This window comes from Bos mutus, chromosome 8 (assembly GCF_027580195.1).
Source record: "Bos mutus isolate GX-2022 chromosome 8, NWIPB_WYAK_1.1, whole genome shotgun sequence".
Classification (NCBI taxonomy): domain Eukaryota; kingdom Metazoa; phylum Chordata; class Mammalia; order Artiodactyla; family Bovidae; genus Bos; species Bos mutus.
In genome coordinates, this window is record NC_091624.1 from 67,789,184 (window position 1) to 67,815,253 (window position 26,070).

Sequence of the window (26,070 nt, forward strand, 5' to 3'; positions counted from 1 at the left end):
CCTTTTAAATGGTCACTTAGGTATCAGAACAGGTCCTCTGTGAACTTTCTAAGCAAGGCTTCTGGTTTCTGACTGAAACAGAGATTCATTGGGAAGGAGGGATAAACTGAAACCAAGAACAACTGGGAAATTTCCATAAGAAAAGAGCACAAATGGGTTGTGTTGTCAGAATGAAACTGGCTTCCCGGCCAGGGTTTGGGAAGCTGCTGACTACCCCACGGGAGAGCTGAGCAATATTCGCAACTGGTCTCTCAGAAACCATCCTGATTAAGTTGCAGTTACTAGGCAGATGCAATAGTTTCAAATCCCAGGTCACTTTCTTATTAGCTGTGTAAACTTGTGTCACTTAATCTCTCTGATAATTGGTTCAGCATCTTTAATATGCTGAGAGTAATGTCTACCCAATACCTTTCTAAATTACTGCAAAGATCAAGTGAGTTCAAATTAATGAAAGTTCCTTATAAATTGTAAGATTATGTATAAGTGTACATGCATGCTCAGTTGCTGGGTCTTTCTGACCCTTTGTGACCCCATGGACGGCAGCCTGCCAGGTTCCTCTGTCCATGTGATTCTCTAGGAGAGAATACTGGAGTGGGTTGCCATTTCCTCTTTCTGACACAGTGATTGAACTCACATTTCTCCCAAGTCTCCTGCACTGGTAGGCGGATTCTTTACCAACCACTGAACCACCTTATATATCCTCCCAGAATATTAAGTAACCTGCATAGAACTCAGGATGCTCTATGACTCTGGGTTTTCCATTTCTAGAGACAGTCTGGTTTTTGCTTTGCTTTCTACAAGTTTTGTTGATTTGTTTTTAAAAGGAAAGATATAAACCAAGGCAAATGGGGAAGAATAGAATTACACATCCCACCCTTTGGAGCTGCTAGGCAAGAATTTTAAACTGTGGTTGGTTCATTATCACAGATTTGACATCAGTATCACCTGAGGGAAAGAAGGAACATAGCGGGCATCCAAAAGTCATCTGATTCATCTCTGTACTGGGGGAGGATTAAAAGATCAATTTACAGAAATCAATTATATTTCTAATTACTAGTGGCAAACAACTGGAAAATCAAACTTATAAAACTATTCCATTTGCATTAGCATCAAAATATACAAAATACTCATGAATCAATTTAACAAAAATTGTAAAGATTTCCACGCTAAACTACAAAATATATGGAAGAGAAACTAACCTACAAAGTATGTAAGAGAAATTAAAGAAAACTAAATAAAATGAGAGATATATCATATTCAAGGACTATAAATCTCAATATTATTGAAATGCAATTCTTCCAGAATTGCTCTGTGGACTCAACACAATTTCAATCAAAATTGCAACAGGCCCTAGTAGAAAATAACAAGTTGATTCTAAAATGTATATAGAAATGCAAAGGACATTAGATATATAATTTTTTCTATATGAAGAAAAAGGAAATAAGAGTTGGGGGAGTCATCTGACTTAAACAATTACTTTAAAATTTCAATAATCAAGACAAGGAAATATTGGCATAGGGATAGACAATAGATCAATGGAGCAGAAGGGATAATCTTGAAACAGACTCACATATATATGTGGTCAACTGATTTTTGACAGACACATCAAGGGAAAGGTAAATTCTTTTCAATAACAAGTGGATATAGGGAAGAAGTGAACCTCAACCCCTGCCTTATAAACCACAGAAAAATTAATTCAAAATCCTCAAAGACTTAAATGCAAAATTAAAACTACAATGATTCTAGAAGAAAGGACAGGAAAAAAACATCTTTTTGACCTCTGCATAAGCAAAGATTTCTTACAGAGGATAAAAAAGTATATATTAATTATATGAGGGCTTCCCTGGCAGCTCAGCTGGTAAAGAATCTGCCTGCAATGCAGAAGACCCTGGTTCAATTTCTGGATTGGGAAGATCCCCTGGAGAAAGGATAGGCTACCCACTCCACTATTCTTGGGCTTCCCTGGTGGCTCAGACAGTAAAAAATCCACCTGCAATTCAGGAGACCTGGGTTTGATCCCTGGGTTGGGAAAATCCTATGGAGGAGGGCATAGCAATCCACTCCAGTATTCTTGCCTGGAGAAGTCCCATGGACAGAAGAGCCTGGTGGGCTACAGTCATGGGGTTGCATAGAGTCCGATATGACTGAGTGACTAAGCACACAATTATATAAGAAAAAAACTGGACGTTGTCAAAATTTAAAACTCACACTCATCAAAAGACACAATTAAGAATTTGAGTGGGGAAGTGACAGGCATGGAGAAAATGTTTGTAATACATATATATGACAAAAGACTTATATCCAGGGAATTCCCTGGTGGACCAGTGGTTAGGCCTCTCACTGCTGAGGGCCTGGGTTCAATCCTTGGTCAGGAAACTAAGATCCCAAAAGCTGGCAGTATGGACAAAAAAAAAACTTATTATTGAGAATATATATAAAGAACTTCTATAAATCAGTAACAAAAAGACAAATAATGCACCTTCAACTGAGCAAATATATTTCGAACAGGTACATAACATAGAAGTTCATAAATGGACAATGAGCATATGAAAATGAGCTCAACATCACTAGAACAATACAAATTTAAACCAAAATGAAACAGTATTTTGCACTCACTACACTGCTTAAAATAAAAAAGACTGATAACACCAAATGTTGTAGAAGACATAAAGCAACTAAAACTCTCACACGTTGCAAATAAGAGTATAAAATGGAAAATAGTTTGGCAGTTTCTTGTTAAATTAAACATACATCTATCCTACAATCAGCATTCTACTCCTGGATATTAACTGAAGAAATGTAGATGCATACACAAAAAGACATGTGTAAGAATGTTTATAATGGCATGATTTATAGTATCTAATAAGTGAAAACAACCCAAATGTTCATCAACAGGATACTGGAAAAATAAATTGTGATATATTCATGCATTGATCTACTATACTGCAACATAGGGGAATGGACTAGTTACAAATTCAGTGAATGTGTATGAATAAAAAAATATATTAAATGAAAATACTAGTAACAAATATGTAGTATATGATTCTATTTTTGTGAAGCTCAAGAACAGGCAAAGCCTAAATATGGCAGAAGAAATGACAACAATGGGGCATTGGAAGGAGGAACTTTGGGGGGTGGTGGGAATGTTCTATATCTTATTTTCATTGGTTGTCACCCAGATGTACACCTTTTCCAAAACTCATTGAATTGTACCCTTAACTCATTTCACTGCATATAAAATTTACTTCAGGAATGATTGAATGAATGGTAACACCATGAGAAAATAACTTCACAATCCAGAAGACGAGATTCTTCAGGACAACTGGTCTGGTCTCCTCAAAAATCATTATCATTAACTAAAAGATAAAAGGCTTATGCTAGATTCTAAAAGACTTAAGAGATGTGACAACCAGATGCAATGTATGATGTTAGACAGGATGCTGCTTTGGGCAAAATTATCCATTAAAGACACTCCAAGGACACTTGGGGAAATTTGAATATGATCTTGGTTTTAGATGATATAAAAGTGTATTAAGACAAAGTGTATTAACAGACTTGGAGATTGTTGATGGGGAAAAAAGTTACAAGGCAGTATGTACTTTCAGATCTCTTTTCTGTTTCACAAAAAGGCAAATATATATTATACATATTATGTATGTTATATATGATTTATAACTATGCATATATATATGTATATAAAGAGATTCAGTGGGGAATATACATTTATCAATTAACATAAGCGGCTCAGGCAGAGTTGCTTACATTTTCCTAGTTTTCTGTTTTTTTTTAACTTTCCATCATGAACAAATCCTGCTTCCACAATAATATACATTGCTTGAAAATATTAGACTCTGAAATTCACTGTTTTCTAAGATAAGGTAAAAGATGGATGGATAGAGCCAGGGAAAGAAACCTTAGACTGTTATCTACCGAGTCTCCTGTTGAGCATTTTCCATGTGTATCTTGCTTCATTCTCACAACAAACTTATCTTCCCTGTTTTTACAGAACTAATGATGATATAGTAAAAGTTGCTCAGTCATGTCTGACTCTTTGCAATCCCATGGACTGTAGCCTGCCAGGCTCCCCTGTCCAGGAAATTCTCCAGGCCAGAATACTGGAGTAGGTTGTCTATCCCTTCTCCAGGGGATCTTCTCAACCCAGGAATTGAACTGGGGTCTCCTGGATTGCAGGCGGATTCTTTACCAGCTGAGCTACCAGGGAAGCCTGAGATAGGTGAGCATTTTAAAATAATATTATCTGATCTTTCTACCTTGCTTACATATTTAGTAAGTTTTCTCACCCAACATTTATGAAGCATTTACTATGAACCATGCGTTCTGTTACATGGTTTATAAGAATCACCTCATTCCTACCTCAAATCATGTAAGGATGATACTATTATCATGCTCATTTTAAAGATAAGAAAACAGAGACACAGAAATCAAATAAGTCTCCCAAGTTCCTGAGAGCTAAGATGTAGCAGAACCCAGTTCAGGCCACCTGATTTTTCACACTTCTACTAACTATACCATGTCTCTAAATTCCCATATCTCTAAAGTCAATATATTCCCAAAGTGAGAGGGGAGAATGAGTGATAGCCACAGCAGAGGGAACAATGACATCAGAGGCCTGTCATGCAGTTTTCCACAGTGACATTTTGCTTACCTGTCGAGGGCTGTGCTGGTGGGCATACTCCTTCCAAACCCTCGGACTCCCATCTGACGGAAATATGGAATGCAAGAGAGGTTGGCGGCAATGATGGCCAAGGAGTCGGAAGGGCTCACAAAGAAGCCATTTTGGCCTAGGATCATGTAACGGTCCTGTGGGAAAGAATGTGTGAAAATGTTCAGGCAAAGGCATCTGCTGCTAGCAGTCCATTCCCATCATCATCACAAGGCACTTACTGCCACCCTCACATTTAAACAATGTAAAACCACTTGAAAGAGGGCAAAGAGGGCGTGGGAAACTAAAATCCCTGAATATTGCAGGGCCCAGGATCTTGACACCACTAGGAAAATATCCAACCTGTCGAAATGTGGATGACTTCCTCAGGCTTTAGTAGCCTCTACATTCTTCATTCACACTTCCCCCAAACATAATGGAGAACAGAGATTATTACTAAAATAGCTGGTTTCTTAACATGGTGATCTCAACAAGATCAGCTATAAATAAAGATGTACTGCATGAATTTTTTAAAAGAAATAACAACTTTATAACATACTGCTACTTGGAAAAAGAAAAGTAATGGCTATTTACGTGCAATACTAGGCCATTAAATAGAAGGGCAGATGCAGAGCCAGTTAAGGTTCGTATGCCCCATATGTGTCAGCCCCAGAGGTATTCAATAATTCTCTGGTTTCCAGTGTTTGGCTCATTATACATCAAAAGGATCAGCAGGCAGAAAGCTTTCCTCCTTACCCCATCAGCATCAAATGCAGCTCCAAATCCATATTCCCCTCCTTTCATAGCTTCCAGAAGGGTGGTTGCATATGTCAGGTTTGGGTCAGGATGCTGCCCTCCAAAATCTTCCAGGGGAACACAGTTGATTGCAGAATTGGCTGGGGCCCCCAGCTCATCACACAGAACTTTTCTCACATAGGGTCCCATAACTTAAAAAAGATACACAGCAATGTGAGATCTTTGCAGAACTCCTCCCCCAAGGGTGTTTTGTTCTTCTTAGAAGAAGGCTACTTCATAGCACAAGAAAAAAGAAGATAAATTCTACAAGTTTTTTCAAGCACAGAAAAATGGTTATTTCAATTACTACTCACTGAGCATCTATGTGCCAGTGACTATGTTAGGCATATAGAAGTTGTATTCAATAATCCAGCTGCATGAAATTTTTCTCCAAAACTTTCCGAAAATACTGCCAAAAAGAAATCAACTACCTAATAATAATTCATGGGCTGTTACTTTTTATATTAAAATCATTAGTTAAATATATGCAAAAGCACTTAAAGGCTCTAGCGATGTTCTTTGTCTCTACAGATGTTTTAACTTTGCCAAGTGTATAATTAAACATTGCCAACCACTGAAGCATATACAACTAAGTACATTTTACAAAATAAATGCTAAGGAGTTGTGTTTTCCAGTTCAACACACATTCATGGAGTGCCTAACCCAGAACTCTTATGTGAAGAACAGAGGGTATCCAGGAACACAAAGTGCTCTCAGTCTGGGCTCTCAGCCTGGCAGTGGGATGAGTCACATCTGCAGGTGAGTGACTGGACTTGTACAACTAGTTCAATTCAATGTGTAATGTATTTATTAAATAAAGAAACCCAACAGCTTAAAAGAGAAATGACCATAGGCAAGGCTTCAAAATGGAGCAGCATTTCTGGGAGAACATGGGAGAATATAAATTTGACAGAAGTAAGGATGCTATCCAAATGCAAAGAACACTGTGAGCAAGGGAAGGGACCTGAGGTAGAACACACAGCACATTTGGGGACAAGCATGTAATCCTGTTGGCTGAAATACATAAAAGTTCCACTTTCCGTTTATTTTCAACTAATAGAATACAAACCACAAACAGTGAACACACTTTGATTTGCCTGCCCAGCACCCATTTTCCTTTCCTCTGATAGCAGTATTTTGGGTCTTCTTTAGAGAACCAATCCTTTTCCCATCTCAGTTCATGTAATCTGAGTGTGGCTGAATCCTACTTCCCCCAAAACTAGGGAGGTGACCTAGGTCTACCAATCCTCCATCCCTCAACCAGAGTGACTGATTCAGAGATGAACACATGGTACAAGCTAGGCAGTGAGGCTTAAATCCAGAAACAATTTTCAAACTCTTTGGAAAGAGAAACTCTCTTCCCTCTAGGTCAGATAATGCTAAGGCAAGAAACAGAAAGAGCCCTTTCTGCGGAATATAACCAGCCCAAAGTTATATTTCTGTGGAATATAACCAGCCTTAAGTTGAACGGTTCTATGAAGACTTACAACACCTTCTAGAACTAACACCCAAAAAAGATGTCCTTTTCATTATAGGGGACTGGAATGCAAAAGTAGGAAGTCAAGAAACACCTGGAGTAACAGGCAAATTTGGCCTTGGAATACAGAATGAAGCAAGGCAAAGGCTAATAGAGTTTTGCCAAGAGAATGCACGGGTCATAGCAAACACCCTCTTCCAACAACACAAGAGAAGACTCTACACATAGACATCACCAGATGGTCAACACCGAAATCAGATTGATTATATTCTTTGCAGCCAAAGATGGAGAAGCTCTATACAGTCAGCAAAAACAAGACCAGGAGGTGACTATGGCTCAGATCATGAGTTCCTTATTGCCAAATTCAGACTTAAATTGAAGAAAGTAGGGAAAACCACTAGACCATTCAGGTATGACCTAAATCAAATCCCTTATGACTATACAGTGGAAGTGAGAAATAGATTTAAGGGACTAGATCTGATACAGATTGCCGGATGAACTATGGACAGAAGTTCGTGACACTACAGGAGACAGGAATCAAGACCATCTGCAAGAAAAAGAAATGCAAAAAAGCAAAATGTCTGTCTGAGGAGGCCTTACAAATAGCTGAGAAAAGAAAAGAAGCGAAAAGCAAAGGAGAAAAGGAAAGATATACCCATTTGAATGCAGAGTTCCAAAGAATAGCAAGGAGAGATAAGAAAGCCTTCCTCAGTGATCAATGCAAAGAAATAGAGGAAAACAATAGAATAGGAAAGACTAGAGATCTCTTCAAGAAAATTAGACATACCAAGGGAATACTTGATGCAAAGATGGGCTCAATAAAGTACAGAAATGGTATGGACCTAACAGAAGCAGAAGAAATTAAGAAGAGGTGGCAAGAATACACAGAAGAACTGTACAAAAAAGATCTTCATGACCCAAATAATCACTATGGTGTGATCACTCACACTCACCTAGAGCCAGACATCCTGGAATGTGAAGTCAAGTGGGCCTTAGGAAGCATCACTACGAACAAAGCTAGTGGAGGTGATGGAATTCCAGTTGAGCTATTTCAAATCCTAAAAGATGATGCTGTGAAAGTGCTGCACTCAATATGCCAGCAAATTTGGAAAACTCAGCAGTGGCCACAGGACTGGAAAAGGTCAGTTTTCATTCCAATCCCAAAGAAAGGCAATGCCAAAGAATGCTCAAACTACCGCACAATTGAACTCATCTCACATGCTAGTAAAGTCATGCTCAAAATTCTCCAAGCCAGGCTTCAGCAGTACGTGAACCATGAACTTCCAGATGTTCAAGCTGGTTTTAGAAAAGGCAGAGGAACCAGAGATCAAATGGCCAACATCCGCTGGATCATTGAAAAAGCAAGAGAGTTCCAGAAAAACATCTATTTCTGCTTTATTGATTATGCCAAAGCCTTTGACTGTGTGGATCAAAATAAACTGTGGAAAATTTTGAAGGAGATATGAATACCAGACCACCTGACCTGCCTCTTGAGAAACCTGTATGCAGGTCAGGAAGCAACAATTAGAACTGGACATGGAACAACAGACTGGTTCCAAATAGGAAAAGGAGTACATCAAGGCTGTATATTGTCACCCTGCTTATTTAATTTATATGCAGAGTACATCATGAGAAATGCTGGGCTGGAAGAAGCACAAGCTGGAATCAAGATTGCCGGGAGAAATACCAATAACCTCAGATATGCAGATGACACCACCCTTACGGCAGAAAGTGAAGAGGAGCTAAAGAGTCTCTTGATGACAGTGAAAGAGGAAAGCGAAAATCTTGGCTTAAAGCTCAACATTCAGAAAACGAAGATCATGGCATCCGGTCCTATCACTTCATGGCAACTAGATGGGGAAACAGTGCAAACAGTGGCTGACTTTATTTTGGGGGGCTCCAAAATCACTGCAGATGGCAATTGCAGTCATGAAATTAAAAGACTCTTACTCCTTGGATGGAAAGTTATGACCAATCTAGACAGCATATTCAAAAGCAGAGACATTACTTTGTCAACAAAGGTCCGTCTAGTCAAGGCTATGGTTTTCCCAGTAGTCATGGACGGAACTGAGAGTTGGACTATAAAGAAAGCTGAGTGCCGAAGAATTGATGCTTTTGAACTGTGGTGTTGCAGAAGACTCTTGAGAGTCCCTTGGACTGCAAGGAGATCCAACCAGTCCATCCTAAAGGAGATCAGTCCTGGGTGTTCATTGGAAGGACTGATGTTGAAGCTGAAACTCCAATACTTTGGCTACCTGATGTGAAGAGCTGACTCATTTGAAAAAACCCTGATGCTGGCAAAGATTGAGGGCAGGAGGAGAAGGGGACGATAGAGGATGAGATGGTTGGATGGCATCACCGACTCAATAGACATGGGTTTGGGTAGACTCTGGCAGTTGGTGATGGATAGGGAGGCCTGGCATGCTGCAGTTCATGGGGTCCCATATAGTCGGACACGACTGAGTGACTGAACTGAACTGAACTGAATAGGAAAGAACAAAACAGCCCAGGAAGAAAACCTTAGAGTAAAGCCCTTGGAAGATAAGTTCCACATGTCGGCTCAGAGCTCCCAGCAAAATTTTTAGCACCTCACTCTTAAAAACAGGAGGAGAAGGGCATGACAGAAGATGAGACAGTTGGATGACATCACCAACTAGATGGACATGAGTTTGAGCAGGCTCTAGGAGATGGTGATGAACAGGGAAGTCTGGCATGCTGCAGTCATGGGGTTGCAAAGAGTTGGACATGATTGAGTGACTAAACTGAATTCACTCTTTAATATGAGACCAAACAAACAGAGTAAAGAACAACATGGGAGAAAGAGAAACTACACAGGGAGAAGACATCCTTTAAAGTATGTATCAGTCATATCCTAATAGAGATCAACAAGATGTGGCAGACTGCCTATAAAACTGAAAAGACTGAGAATACCAAGTATTGGTGAGGGCATAGAGAAACTGGAGCCTTCATACTCTGCTGTTAGTGCAAATGGTAGTCACTCTGGAAAATAGTTTGGCAATTATTTATTAAGTTCAATATACACATTATATGACCCAGCAATCTCACTCCTAGGTATTTATCTAAAACAAGGAAATCATATATTCCTATAAAGACTTTTTCACAAATGTCTGTAGCAGTTTATAGTAGTGAAAACCTAGAAATAACCCTAATTGTATCAAATGGTGAATGGATAAACAGAATGTAGTACATCTATATAAAGGAATACTACTCATTAGTAATAAGAAATAACCACTGATACATACAACACCATGAATGCATCTCTAAAACCTTATGCTGAGTGAAAAAAGCCTGAAGAAAATGGCTACATATTGTATGTTTCCATTCATATGGCTTTCTGGAAAAGGTAAAACTATGGGGCAAAAAGCAGATGAGTGATTGCCAGGGTCTAGGGGAAAGAGGAGAGGTTAAACTTCAAGGGATGGAAAAGAATTTGTGGAAGCAAGGGAAATATTCTATACCTTGACTGTCTGAGTGGTTACATTACTGTACATGTTTGTCCAACTTCATCAAACTATATACCAATAAAGTATCAGTTTTACTGCAAATAAATTTTATACCTCAATACATCTGACTTATTTTAAAAAGATATGGTACTCATGAAACATGAATAGGAAGTTATTTTTAAAAAGAGTTATTTGGAAAACAAAAAAAAAATGTTTTGGGAAATTAAAAATATGACAGTGGAACTGAAAAACAATGGAAGGACTTGGAGCTAAAGTGAGGAAATCTGCCAGAAAGTAGCACAAAACAAAGAGGAGAAAAATGGGTGTTGGGGGAAAGAATAGGATAATTAAAAGATCTGTCTAGTAGAGTCAACATCTAAACAATAGCCATTACGGAGAAAGGAAAGAGAAAATAATGGAGGAATCATCCAAGAAGTAATGCAAGAAAATTTCCCAGAATGAAAGGACATAAGTTTCTAGATTCAGAGGATCCTCCAAGTGCCTGGCACAATAGGGAAATATAGTCCCACACTAAGACTCATCGTTGTGAAAAGAAGGAACACTGAACACATACCAAAGGCCCCAAAAGCCTCTAGAAAAGAAAAAAGGGAAGATTTCAAAACATGAATTAAAAATCAGATTTCTCGAGTTTGGTAGGAATGGCTATAAGACAATAGAGCAATTCTCTCAAACTTTTGAAGGAAAATAATATCCAACCTGGATATCTATATTCAGATAAATACCAATTCAGAATGAGCAGAGAAAACAGGCATTTTCAGACATGCAATGACTCAAAACATTTACCTCCCATGAGCTCTCTCTCACAGAGTAACTGGAGAATGTGCTCCTCCAAAATGTAGGAGTAAATCAAGAAAGCAAAAGGCAAAGGATCCAGAAATAGGAGAGTCAACATAAGAAAGGCGTAAAGGGAATTACAGGATGATGCTAAGTGGAGATTTCAGGACAACAGCAGCTCACAGAACTACCAGTGCAGATAGAGATTCCAGGTCTCCAGGACAGTGAAGTGAGAGAAGATTTGACACTAGAAGTGTATGAGGGTTAACAGTGGTAAATACACTTCACAAAAACTGAATAATGAGAAAACAAGATGACTACTAATTCCAAAGAAGTTAAAAAGTTGTGCCGAAAGGAAAATATAATTACAGTATTTTGCATGGCTCAACCACGTTATGATAATCTAGACATTGCATACTGATCTTACCAAAATGATGATAGAACTTGTTTAAGGAAGTGTGCTTGGATTTAGTGAGTGGAGACAGTGAAAAAGAACTACAGATTCATCTTCCATGGTATGAAGTCAGTAACACCTCAGACTGAAAAATCAACAAGGAGCAGTATATTCATAGTATTTAGCAATAGAGAGATAAATACCATCCCCCTCCCCAAAACAAAAGACTGACCCTGGAAAGTAGAAAATTGGGGGAAGGAGTTGTGAAGGATTTTTTTCATAGCAAGCTATGAACTATCTGACTTTTTAAACTATGTACTGTGATCAAAATTTTTTTAATTTACAATCTTGCTATTTCCATTCCACACTCTAACAGGCATAGCCTGAAAATCATATGCTCAAGCTTTTTTTTTCAGTTGCATCAAAAAAGACAGATCAGAGCCCTGAAGCCTTCCAGAGTATCCCACATATCTATCTGAACGTATACATGTCATGTGAATATCTATGAATCCAACCTTCCTTATAATCCCAGAAACCCAACACACACTGAGGTCTCCTTTACCATTTCTTGTTCACCACTTGATAGAAGACCACATGCTTACCTCCATGCATGGCATCAACTCGGATCTTCAGTTGGCCGGGCCCGGTCAGCAAACTCTTGATGGCGTTAAAGTCAAAAATGGTCCGAAGGAGGTTGAGATAGATATCCACTGGGTCCACTATCTCCACTATGGATAGGAAAGCCAGAGGAGACACCAATGACTATCCATGAGGGATTCTTGGAAGCATAAAAAAGCATGAAATTCTGATCACAATCCCATCATAACCCCACACATTTTCATGGGAAGCAAAGTGCCCATTTGCAGAGAAAATCACAAAGCACAATCAAGATGCTACAAACTTCACAGATGATTAAATGGTATAAAAAATATCAAGTTGCAAATTCTTCTTTGCAAGTGCAAAATCAACCACAAGAAGAAAGTAATTAAGATAAAACTATGCCTATTGTCCCCACTTTTCTCATTCCACCACCTCCCTCCCACAAACTGCAAACACCTTGATGCTAAGAGGCATCTTGGCAAAACCCATTGCCTCTCCTGTGGGGACTGGCCAAAAAATAACTCAGCTGGCCTGAAACAATTCAAGAAGTAACCTCAGCAGTGAACCCTACTTTCTAAATGCCATGGTACCAAGCAGATTCAGGTTCTGAATTGGTGATAAAGGATATTTTTCTGAGTTTGTGTAAAGTTTCCCATGTGCCCAGTCTATTACCAGGTTCAGGGTGAGTGCCAGATATTTAGAAATCTTCATTAAACATACATGCTCTCTTGCACCACCCAATGACCAGACAACCAAATCAAGTCTTTTCCATTTATTTCACAGAATACATCATACTTTTCAAACTTGGTGATCAGTACATAATTAGTAACCAGAAAATATTTTTCCCAGAAATAATAAATATTTTATTTCAGGCACTAAAATTTGTCCATGAGCTCTGCTTTTGAAATTTGTAGTTAAATTTTGAAACTTATGTATGCTGTTTTTCAAATTTTTCAAACACATACTACTTTGGAACCTTGAAACATTTAAACCTGCACTAAAGATATTACCAATCCACCTTTAATAATTTTTAATAAATCTAGGTGTAATATTTAGTGGGTGAGATTTTATACGTAACATGAAAATATCCCTTCATCTGGTCAAATACACACTAAAAATACTTTCATTGCACTTAAATCAAGTTCAAATATAATAACTTTTTCAAGAACACAGATAGTTTTTAATCATCTTTAATAGGAGGAGGATATTAATCTATGCTCAGTTGTGTCTGACTCTGCAACCCTATAAACTATAGCCCACCAGGCTCCTCTGTCCATGGGATTCTCCAGGCAAAAATACTGGAGTGGGTTGCCATTTCCTTCTCCAGAGGATCTTCCTGACTCAGGGATCAAACCTGCATGTCCTGCGTCTCCTGTATTGCAGGTGGATTCTTTACCACTGAGCCACCAGGGAAGCCCATACTAATCTATAAAATAAATTAATTAAAAGTTTATACAAAATACATCTAAAAATTATTAACATAGTGTACGTTACATATATTTTATCACAATAAAAAATTAATCTATAAAATGAAAGGTTATGGCTTGTGAATATGTTTGAAATTTTACTATCTCTACAACATAGCATAATATTTTTGGCAATTTCATTCTGGGTCTAACTTTTAAACTACTTGCCTAAATACATTTGGTATTTATAGCAGGTAAATAGCATTAATACCAAACAAAAATGTAAAAAAACAAGGAAGCAAGTAGATTTCCATGAAAACTGAAAGCTCACATCACATAGTTCTTGCTCTTCATCCTTTAAGATGAAATGCCAAAGACTAAATTGTTTCCAATTAACTCAAGCCTTGCTCAACATTTAAATAGCAAGAATACAGCACATAAATTATCCCAATCGTTTTCCAATTCTTGAGACCAGGGAATGTCTCCCTCTACCTCATGGTGTCTGCAGCCCTGTAGAAAACTCACCAAGCGAGCAATGTAGCTGGAACAGTGGTCCTGAATCTGAGCCACCAAAGATCTGGGTCTCTTGGACAACTAATACAACTGTGAAGATTCAATCAACCAACAAAATTTCTTCCTGACAATATAATAATACCTGCTTTTTCTGTCATCTTATTTTCCAGTACATCCACACATATGTAATCAAGTATACTTAAATCACTTAGTTAAATAAAATATCCCTTGCTTTTAGCTGTCAAGCCATTGTGTGTATGAATACTCCCAACTAGATTAATAAAATCAGGAATCATTGCATCCTGTAAGTATCACGTGGCTTTCAATTAACTTCTGCTCACTAGCTAAGCAAGCAATTGACTCAAAATCTTCCAATAAAACTGGAAGAGTTGGCCCAACACTGTGTCTCCAAATAGTATATTTCAAGCTCCTCTCTGTCCCTAAAATACCATGTGGCCATGAACTAGGTATTTCACCTTTTGAACTAAATAAATTACTTGTAAAATAAGGATACCATCTTAATACAAACTGGATTTAAGCTGATAGAGGCACTGAAGGAGTTAAAAAAAAAAGTTTGTTTTATTGCTACTTGTATGCCTTCTAGGAGAAAGCAACAGGATAAAATAGAGGGTGAATAATTATATGCATTTACTTGGTATTAATGTTATTACATGGTTCAATACTAATCTACAAATTGAAAGGTTAAATCTGAGGACTTAGAAATTTTATTCACTCTACCATACAGGATAATACTTTTGGCAACTTCATCCTGGTTTTCAATTTTTGAACCATTTTCCTAAATCCATTTGGTACTTAGTGAATTCCTTTGTAAAATCTTCTATCATGGAGCATGGTATAGAGCAGGTGGTCAACCGTGAATTGAATCAAGATAAACTACATGATCCTAGCTTGGAAAAGAAACACCTATCTTCCATGGGAAATTTCAATAACTCCATTACCTTGTTGGGTCTCTTTTTAATTATCTAAAGTATTTCAGCATCTTCACCTTAATTGCTTAGAAAAGTAAAGACATGTGTTGGCAATTCACAGTCTATTCTTGGAACACTGTAAAAGAGTCAGCCGTGAAATGTTCCCTATGTCAAAAATGATAGAATTTGGAAAGCAGTTGTTGAAAGTTGCCAGTTCCAAATATCTTGGCTGCTCTCATTTCCCTCTGCACCACACTCAGTTTATATCTATTTATCAAGTGCCACTCCTAAAATTGATAATTCCATCACTTTTGTATGTGCTCTCCCCTGAAGAAAAAATGTCACCTCCATCCACAGAGTTCTAATTTTCTTCAAAATACAATTTCCCAATTACCTCTAAATGGTTTGAATTTGTTCTCCAGGTCAAATTCTTGTCTTCCTAGTCGAGACAGGTCAATTCGCAAATCAGGGCATATAGTGTATTCCTCGATTGTTTTGCTGATTTGGTAGATTTTGTCTGAGACGACATCTGGAGCAGGACCTAAAATTGGAAAATAATACGCCACCAAAAATAAATTTGCATAAAAAATAAATCAGAGAAATGTTAGCTCTTCCTCCACCAAGCAGGAGCAAGATTTCTTTGTGTTCTAGACAACAGTCAACAGTTCACAGTTCAAATGGCTTCAGTATTTCTTATCCATCCACTCTGGAGGAAACGGGGCCAGCCTCACCTGTTCCATGCAGGCCAATAACCCACATGTTGCTTTGTTTTAATCCACTTCTAAGCAATGAGACGTCTTCCCTAAAAATAGTTGCACACCTGCCAGGGAGACCTGGTTATGTCATCAGCTTTATTCAGGATATGAGACACAAACAGGATATGCATTTGACAGAAGTGAGGGACTCCAGGGTTAAACTGCAGCCTCCCAAGTGCACCCAGAGAAAGTATGACTTCTACTCCCAGGTCTGCTGCCTATTTGGTGTATAAGTTGACCAGGGTACGTTAGTTTTCCCAACTCATACTCTCTAGTGACTCCCAAGTTTTCAAAGTGAAGTTTAAAATATCTGATGCACATCTTCACAAGGTCAAGTTGACAATTAAGGTGAAGTGATAGGCTTTAAATGAATTGAACATAAAATCAATAGCTGCCCTCCTTTTTCTTTTTAATTTTTATATCTTACTGCAAGCTACTTTGGATTTTTTTCAGTAAGTTTGGGAATCAAGTAAATAAGTAGATTGAAGATCTAAAATATAAATGATTGACAGATAGATAGCTTTGTGTATTGATCTCACTCACTAGTTACAATTTTCCATTGAACTGCAATTGTTTCTTGATTTCTCTTCTATCCCAGCCCTTAGAACTATGCTATTCAATTCAATAGCCTCTAGCCACATGTGGCTCTTGAACACTTGAAATATGACTAGTTATACTGACATGTGCTATAATTATAAAATACACACCAAATTTTGAATAGTATAAAACCAGAATAGATTATATTCATAATTTTATAGTAACATGTTGAAGTGATAATATTTTGGATATATCAAGTGAAATAAAATATTTTATTCATTTCATCTGCTTCTTTTTACTATTTTATGTGGCTACTAGAAAATTTTTAATTACATGTATGGCTTACAATATATTTCTATTAGACAGTGCTGCCTTAGAATATAGCACGGTAGTTGCTGTTTTAGTCACTAAGTTATGTCCAACTCTTCATGACCCCATGGATTGTAGCCCTCCAGGCTCCTCTGCCCATGGGATTTTCCAGGCAAGAATACTGGAGTGTGTTGCCATTTCCTTCTCAAAGGGATCTTCCTGACCCAGAGATCAAACGTGAGTCTCCTGCATTGGCAGGAGAATTCTTTACCACTGAGCCACCAGGGAAGCCCATTTCACTGTTATCACCTCCCAAAAAGGTTCCTTGAACATATAAAAAGGAATAATTACCAAACTCATCAAGCTGCATACATTAAATATGTACAGGTTTTTAATATATCAATTACACCTCAATGAAGTGGGGAGAGAGGGGAAAGGAATAGCAATAGCACCATTTCACTGGATGGAAAAAAGCCTAATATATTTTAATACCCCCATGTTCTTCTACAGGAAAAGTGAAGACCACAAAGAAATAAACATAGTCCTTCTCAACTTCACTCCTTACATTTTTCATTCTTTTGCAAAACTTAAAAAATTCAATAGAGTTACTTATCTTTGCATTTTTTTTAAGCTTTCCAGATGACACATGAATATCCCTCAGGTACTGCGTTATGTTCTTGGGATACTTCCATCACATTTTAAAAGTCTCTGTCTGAGTTTGTTATGCCAAAGCACACGGATTTCCAAAAGTAAAACAAGTTGTAACCAGCTAGATGCTGCTCAGTCAGCCATGCTGATAACCTCTGAGGTCATCAAAATCCTTTGTATCTCTTTGAGTGAGTGAGTGAAGTAGCTCAGTCACGTCTGACTCTTTGCGACCCCGTGGATGGTAACCTACCAGGCTCCTCCATCCATGGGATTCTCCAGCAAGAATACTGGAGTGGGTTGCCATTCCCTTCTCCATTGTTATCTCTTTACATCCTCCCAGTTCTTAACATCTTCCGCTCCAATGACTTCTTCTTCATTTAAGTCAGTTCCTAGTACAGTCATGCCAGAAACTGTCTCTTGAAATTCTTATTTCAAAAATATCAAATTTGAGTATCTTCATTCCACAAATTCCTAATCTTCTATCTACCCTACTTCTACTCCATACTCCTGCTGAACCTGCTCTCCATTCCTATACAGAAGTCCATCATCACTTGATTACTCCCAGACTATTGGTCCATTCTCATTTCACTGGTTTATTATCCCAGAAGGACCCTATGGTCTAGCATTTGAGCCTTTCTGTTCGTTGTTAGAATAATAAGACAAGCCAACATTTGTTGAAATTTACACATAACACATTTCATGCCTTATGTGGAACTTAGCACACACAAAAAGTATATGAAGTGAGAACTATTAATATCTTCATTTTCCAAATAAGGAAACTGAACTTGGAAGAGATGACTTTAAGCAAGGTCACATCACTGGTATAACAGAGGGTGGGTTTGAATCCTAAGAATCTAATGTCAACTCAGACATTCTTAACAACTACCAGCTCTCCTGCTGCTCTGCCGTGCCCACACTGTCACTCCCCACCACCATCATCTGCTCCACTGCTGCCATTACCAGACTCCCATGTGCTGCTGAAGGCAGTCGTGAAACAATCCAAACTGGTTACCCCAAAGAATGAGGCTGCTTAAGTTTACCTTGATCCCCACAATTCCTCAGGTATCCTCAACAAATTCCCCAGAGGACCTTTTAGAAAACATCTCTATTTATCCCAAGTCCCTTAGCTATCCTTGCTCCATTATCTTCAGTACAGTTCAGTTGCTCAGTTATGTCCGACTCTTTGCAACCCCGTGGACTGCAGCACACCAGGCCTCCCTGTCCATCACCAACTCCGGAGCTTGCTCAAACTCATGTCCATTGAGTCAGTGATGCCATCCAACCATCTTATTCTCTGTCATCCCCTTCTCTTCCTGCCTTCAATCTTTCCCAGCATTAGGGTGTTTTCCAAGGAGTCAGTTCTTTGCATCAGGTGGCCAAAGTATTGGAATTTCAGCTTCAGCATCAGTTCTTCCAATGCATATTCAGGACTGATTTCCTTTTCCTTAGGACTGACAAATTTGACAGGCAACATTTCCTCCTTTTCCTTTACAAGAGGGATAAGCAACTCTTTCCCAAAGTTTCCATTCTATACCCCTCTAGATGCTTCTTTCCCCCAGCTCTGCCTTTTCACTCAGAAGTTCTGCCCACTTCTTGGAATCTAGGTTCCAAATGAGCTCCACAACTCATGACTTCTGTGATACTGGTCAAGTTTTTTAAGCCACTTTTATTCCTCAGTGACTTCATCAGGCTGTTATGAGGATTAAATGAGAACATGTATGTAAAGTTCCGAGTATGTAGCTTGGTATACTCTAAGTATTTAAAAAAGTATTTTTATTATTGATTCCTTTTGTCCTCTAGCATCTTCTCCCCTATTTACAAACATGCTCAGAAAAGTCCTGTTCCATAAATAATTTAAAAGCAACATAGCTTTAGATGTGTCCTATTTCTCTGGATGTACCTACCAATTCTGTAGACATTTTGCCTTTTAACTTATTCCATGAGATGTATCTGTATGACACTCAATGGAAGAGATGACTGTGTGCAACTTGCAACTTCGGATGAAAGATGTCATGATAAAACTCACTCTAAGCAGGAAGAAGCCAACTGAATCTCTCCATGCTAGCAGGAATGTTAGTCTCATTAATGACACCAAGACATGTAAACATGAAGAAATAAATGTAAAAGGAAAGACTTTCAACATAGTTAAAGGCTAAATGATAAATTCAACCCCCTTCACCTATTCAGGATATGACTGAGCAAGTCTCATAACCTCCTGAAATTCAGTCTAAAAAATGGTTATTTAAATAGTATCTTTTCCTTTTATACCTCACAAATTATCAACAGAGATGATTGAAATTCTCTTATAAGATATTCAGTCAGATATTAATTCAAATATTTAAATACATTATTTAGTTTAGCAACTTTTATATTACTTATATATTACATTTTGCCATATTCTGAGTACATGAAATGTCCTATATTATAAGTATATAGAATACCTGCACTTTGCATATTTTTTCCTGAAATATTCAGTAGCTTCTGCAAGACTAAATGTTGGCCCAAGGTGTGCTTTTTGGTGAAGCAGGGTTTCTTGAATCATACCTTCAAAAATAAGGCTCTTCATAAAAGGTTGTTTTTTTTTTTTAAACACTTGACTTGAGTAACATTCTTTCTTTGAATAATATCCAAAATGGCTGCAAGGAGGGGGCAATCATGTACTTCCCTTTCAAGATGTGCTACTGTGCCTGGGCCAGGAATGCTTCCTAAGGGCAACAGTTGTTGGTTAAAATTCAGCTCCCACCCACATATACATGAAGACTTAGTGTTCTAGATTAAAAGAGATTTAAGAGATTTAAAAACCAAATGCAACGCATGGTTCTGGGACAAAACTTGGCTTTAACAAAGCAGATGTAAACAACATTTGGGGGACACTCAGAAAATTTTAAATATAGATGAGATTTTAGATGACATTAGAGAATTACTGATTTTTGTTAGGTATGATCATATAGTTATACAGAAATACATCTTTATTTTAAAGAGATGTAGTCAGAAATATTTAAGCCTTCATGCTGTAATTTACCTTAAAAGTCTTTAGGGGAAAAAAGCAAATGGAAAAACAGTAAGGAATATATGGTATCCATTTATTATTATCCTTCCTACCCTACATTTTATACATGTTCAAAAATGTTTTAATTCACCCTTTTACACATATCCCACCCCACTAGGACTTCTAAACTGTCCATGCTCATTCACTACAGTTGTGTCCGATTCTTGTGATCCCATGAACTGTAGCTGCCAGGCTCCTCTGTCCATGGGATTCTCCAGGCAAGAATACTAGAGTGGGTTGCTATGCCCTCCTTCAGGGGATCTTCCGACCCAGGGATCAAACCAGTGTCTCCTCAGTCTCCTGCACTGCAGACAGATTCTTTACCACTGGCCCACCAGGGAAGCCCTTCTAAACTATAAATTTCTATAAATACAAGAAAAAGTGAAATAATTCTAAGCAGGTTAGTAAGAGAAAGTCAACACTATAGGAAAGGGAGAAGGTAGGACTTATGCTAAGAAGTCCTCTGTCTGCCAATGTGACCTTGAGCAAACAGCCTCTCAGGGCTTTGATCTGTCTATTTGTAAAATGATGGGAATCATCTAAATGACTTTGAGGGTCTGCTTCAACTTTAAAATCCAGGGTCCTTCCATGTCAGATAAGCATCAGTATTCAACCATTTCACTGTGCTGAGGAGTGCAGGGGACCAAGAGACTAAATGGGTATAAGACCCCATTGTGCCCCTTCCTTGTCACATCACCTGAGGCAACATGATGCTTAATTTTACATGTCAGCTTGCTTGTGTCACAGAGAGCCCAGATGTTCAGTTAAATGTTACTCTGAGCATGTCTGTGAGGGGTTTCTGGATGAGATTAACAGTAGACTGAGTGAAGCAGACTGCCCTCCCCAGCATGGCTGGGCCTCACCTACCCCACCAAAGGCATGGACAAAACAAAAAGCCTGAGGAAGGGAGAGTTCACTTTCCACCTGACACACTGGTGCTGCTCGGCTTTCAGACATGGACTCAGACTGGGACTTACACCATCAGCTCTGTTGCTTCTCAGGCCTGCAGACTCAGACCAGACCTATATCATCCACTCTCCTGGAAAGATCTTGGCACTTCATAGCCTCCATAATCACATAAGCCAATTCATTCAAATAAATCTCTTTCTAGATCTTCCTGGACTTACAAGTTACATTCTGACTAACCCATTGTAAACTGAAAATATCATAAGTCAAAAATGCATTTAATATACCTAACATCGTGGCTTAGCCTAACCTATCATAAGAATGCTGAGAACACCTTGGTAGTCTACAGTTGTACAAAATCATCTATCCTGAAGCCTGTTTTATAGGAAAGTGCTGAATATCTCATTTAATTTATCAAATACTGTACTGAAAGAGAACAACAGAATGGGTGCAAAGTGAAAGTGAAGCTCACTCAGTCGTGTCTGACTCTTTGTCACTCCATGGACTGTATAGAATTCTCCAGGCCAGAATACTGGAGTGGGTAGCCTTTCCCTTCTCCAGAGGATCTTCCCAACCCAGGGATCAAACCCAGGTCTCCCACACTGCAGGCAGATACTTTACCAGCTGAGCCACAAGGGAAGCCCAAGAATACTAGAGTGGGTAGCCTGTCCCTTCTCCAGCAGGTCTTCCCGACCCAGGAATCAAACAAGGGTCTTCTGCCTTGCAGGCAGATTCTTTACCAACTGAGCTGAATGGGTACAGAGCAGTTGTAAATGTACTGGTTGTTTACCCTTGTGATCGGGTAGGAGCTGCACTTGCTGCCCAGCATCACGAGAGAGAATTATACAGCATTGTTAGCCGAGGAAAAGATCAAAATTTGAAATTCCAGTGAAACAAGGTTTCTACTGAATGCATATTGCTTTTATACTATAAAGTATAAAGTCAAAAAAATCTTTAAATCAAACCATCATTAAGTTGGAGACAATCTATATGTCCTACTGGTTCTGCTTCTCTGGAAAACCCTGACTACTACAGGCACCTCACTAGACTTTTCTGAGCCATTCCCTCTCTGCCTTGCTTGTATGACATCATGGGGTCATTGTAAGACCATGATATAAGAGGAAAGAAACCATGACAATTAAGGCATATTCTGAACCACATACCTCCATTGGCAACATTAAACTTCACTCCAAACTCTCCTCCTGGTCCTCCAGGGCAGTGGCTGGCTGTCAGGATGATTCCACCAGCTGCCTTGATCTTTCTGATAATGCAGGACACAGCAGGCGTCGACAAGATGCCATTCTGTCCAATGATCAGTCGACCAATCTAGATTAGCCAGAAAAAAAAAAAATCAATCTGGTTACATGGGATTGAAGTACATTTCTATGAGAAAGTGTCCCAGGCTCTGTTAGTACATACTGGTCACTTGGCAAAAAGAACTGAGTGGGCTTCAGGTGGGAAGAGATGTGTGGGGGCACGGGGAGGCACCTCTCTGGCCCAATATCTCCAAGACCATATGGGACACCCATGTCTCGTAGTCACTTATTAACCTGTAAGGGAGATATGCCTCATTACTTTTCAGCAGTTTAAAACACCTGATTCTGATGACCAAAGGGTTAGCTTGACTCATATAAGAAGTTCTTAGTTTGTTATTGGCTCATAAACTGCACCTGTACATTCTGAAATTACAAGAAAGAAAAACAGAGCACTTCTCTGCTTCACCTTCCTTCCCTGCCTCAGCACAAGCTCACACAGGAGGGACCTGACTTGCTACAGCCTTGTTGTCAGCAAGTGTATTTTAACTGCACTTGGAAGCCCCAGTTTCCTGAGGGCAGAAGTCCTATTCTGGCCACTAAGTGATACCATGTGCTGGGGACACTGGGGAAATCCAGCCATGCTAGGCAGTGATCTGGAGGTCATCCATCTGTGTGGCCAGACTCTCTATAGCCATGAAATTGAGTTTTAAAAAAGAAAGAAAGCAGCATAGCCCTGTAGAGCATTACTCTGAGTGCTTTGTTTTCAAAATAGGACCCAGTGTCATCCAATGCAGTGGTTCTCAAATGTTGCTACCAATTAGAATCATTAATGAGAACTGGAAGATTCTTACTACTAAGAGTGCCTCAGGATCAGGCATGGCAGGGGAGGAGCCTGAGCTCCACGGGCATTTCCAACATCCAGTCAAGTTTGGTGATCAAACCCTCTCCTTACTCAAAAAACCAGTGGCATGGGCATCACTTGGGAGAAATGCCAAACCTCAAGGCCCACCCCACACTTAGCAAGATCCCTACCCTTCCACATAATTCACTTGTCCTTTAAAGTCTGAGAAGTACTGGCATAGCCTTGAAGCCAAGACCAGCTCTTATGTCCAGCACAATTGCAAAGTTACCCTGGCACCAATAATAGCATTGCTGGAAGTAAGTCATTGACCAAATACGACAATGAGGAAAGATATAGGAAAAAAAATTTCTTAAAGATCAAACACAAGAGCTCCAAAAATAAAGCAGTTTTGGGATAATTTAGTATGGAAAGACACTCAGCTACAACATCTCCAGAGTATATATTCTCAAGTGGATGAGGTAGATTATAAACAAATAAACCTAGTAGTAGTGGTAATAGTAATAGTAGTATTAATAGTAATTACTAGTTGGATAAATACCAGAAAAAAATCAGTGGGATCTGTGACAATAATGGGGTGTTAATTTTAATAATAGCATAACAATTATAGTAATAATAGCTAACAGAGCTTAGATTTTACTCTAGGTATTCCAGGAATCCATGGAAGGGTTTTAAGCACTAGAAGTGACCTTATCAGTTATAAAGATCATGGCTGAGCAATCCAAAAGATCTTATTAAAAAGCAAGTCATATCATATTAGCAAAGCATTCCAACGACTGTCCTCATGTCCCACCAACCCCAGGTAGAGTCAAAGTCTTCAGTCCACCAGGCCCTCCGTGATCTGACCCCATCACCTGCCACTCTCCACTCCCCTTCCTCTCTCTGCTCCAACGACACTGGCTGGTCTCCTGTTCCTCACACACAGCAAGCATGCTTTGTGCTTGCTCTTTCCTCTGCTTAGGACACGCTTACCCAAGTATCCATATGCCTGCCTCCTCCTGTCTTTCGGTTTACTATTCAATGTCAACTAATCAAAGACAGAACCCATGACAGTCCTATATAGTACAGCACACATAAGTCCCTAATTTCCTTGTTGTCCTCTATTTTCCTTACTTTGTTTAGTCCTTTGGGTTACACACATTACCCTTTAATATTTTCCATCTTATTTATTTCCTCACTACATATAAGTTTCACTGCTATACTCTGGAGACTCTGGAACAAATCTAGCATATAGTAAGTATGCAATAAATATATTTAACAGAATTAATAGAAAAAATAAGTGATGAATAGGTTTTCTATTAATTCTATTCATTAATTTAAAAATTCTATTCATTAATAAAAAATGAATAGAATTAATGAATAGAAAAAAATGAATGAATGATGAGTGAGTGGCTGCGATGTTAAAAAAATGCATTAGAGAGTGAGAAGTAGAAGAGAAAAAGGAGAAAGATCAGATGGAAGGCTATCACGGCAGAGCTGAGTGTGGACCCTGTCTTAGACTAGACTAGAAGCAGTAGAAATGAAGAGAAGTGATTCTATCTGAAAGTATCTTTGGAAGGAGAATGAACAGAACATGTGGGTAGAATGAAATATGGAATGGAGACACTACGGTAGCCAGCCTTCAAGATGGCCCCCAACAATCCATGCCTCTGGCATTCATGCCTTGGTGCAGTCCCCTCCCACAGTGAATAAGGAAGATCTGGGTGTTTAGTAGAACACTGCAAAAGTGAAGGTGTGTGACTTCCCAATAAATGACGCTGCCACTTCTGCCTTGCTGTCTTGGATTGCTCACTCTGGGAAATAGTGGCCACCATGTCACTGGGACATTCAAGGAGGCCCTGTGCAGCCACCTGGACCAAGAGCACCTGAGTTCTCCCACCAACAGCCAGCATCACTTTCCAGCTATGTTTAAGTGTGTAGGTGAGCCATCTTGCACTGGACTGTCTAGACCCTACTGACATGCAGCCATGTCTGAGTCAAAACAACCTGCCTCCTCGCCCATAGAAACTGTGAGCAATAATAAATATCCGTTGTTATTTTAAGCCTGTAAGTTTTGTCATAATTTCTTACACAGAAATAAATAAAACAGGGACAGTAAGGAAAGGAGTCAACTCCCAGCTTCTACCTTTAATAATCTGATGAATGATGGTAACATTTATTAAGATGGGAAAGATATAGGACAAAAATTACATTCATTTTTTCCAGAGCCATGATAAATCATGTTCCAGGTGCTTTTGTTATATTTTATTTCATCATTCAACTCATTTTGAGTATTACCATGAAACAAGCAATGTTGAAGACCTTGCATATGCAGCAATGCAACTATTCTCAAGGAGTACGCCTATATATTCCAAAGCCTGAAAAATATTTGTAACTTAAATTCATTATTTTCTCTCTCTCCCATTTTTTCAGAATTATTCTTATAGAAATAATTCTCAAAGGGCGGAAAGTTATGTGTGTGTACACGTTTCCTACAGCGGGATCTAGATATTAGAGGTGAAAATTTTTAAACAATTCCTATAAATGTCTAATAATGAACAACCTATCAAAGTGTGATGTCTGAACTTAAGGAATATTCTTCAGCCATCTACAAGGGTAATCATGAAGATCGACCAGTTGGGCAGACTGGGTGAACAGTCCAGAGTTATGCTCCTCTTCCATAGGGCAGAGCTGTTGCTGGGCAACAGATGCCCAGCCAAGGGCTACATTCTCCAG

General features: G+C 38.8%; 1 protein-coding gene across 1 annotated transcript in view; it reads right to left on the minus strand.

Moving 5' to 3' along the window:
- The window catches only part of PGM5 (phosphoglucomutase 5), a 212,700-nt gene that overhangs the window by 168,122 nt on the left and 18,508 nt on the right, over positions 1 to 26,070 (minus strand). The window contains exons 2-6 of the mRNA XM_005900017.3: positions 22,404 to 22,566; positions 15,431 to 15,577; positions 12,191 to 12,316; positions 5,420 to 5,610; positions 4,667 to 4,821 (exon numbers count right to left, since the gene is read on the minus strand). Coding sequence (XP_005900079.2) covers positions 4,667 to 4,821; positions 5,420 to 5,610; positions 12,191 to 12,316; positions 15,431 to 15,577; positions 22,404 to 22,566 — 782 coding nt within the window. The remainder of the gene's footprint in view (positions 1 to 4,666; positions 4,822 to 5,419; positions 5,611 to 12,190; positions 12,317 to 15,430; positions 15,578 to 22,403; positions 22,567 to 26,070) is intronic.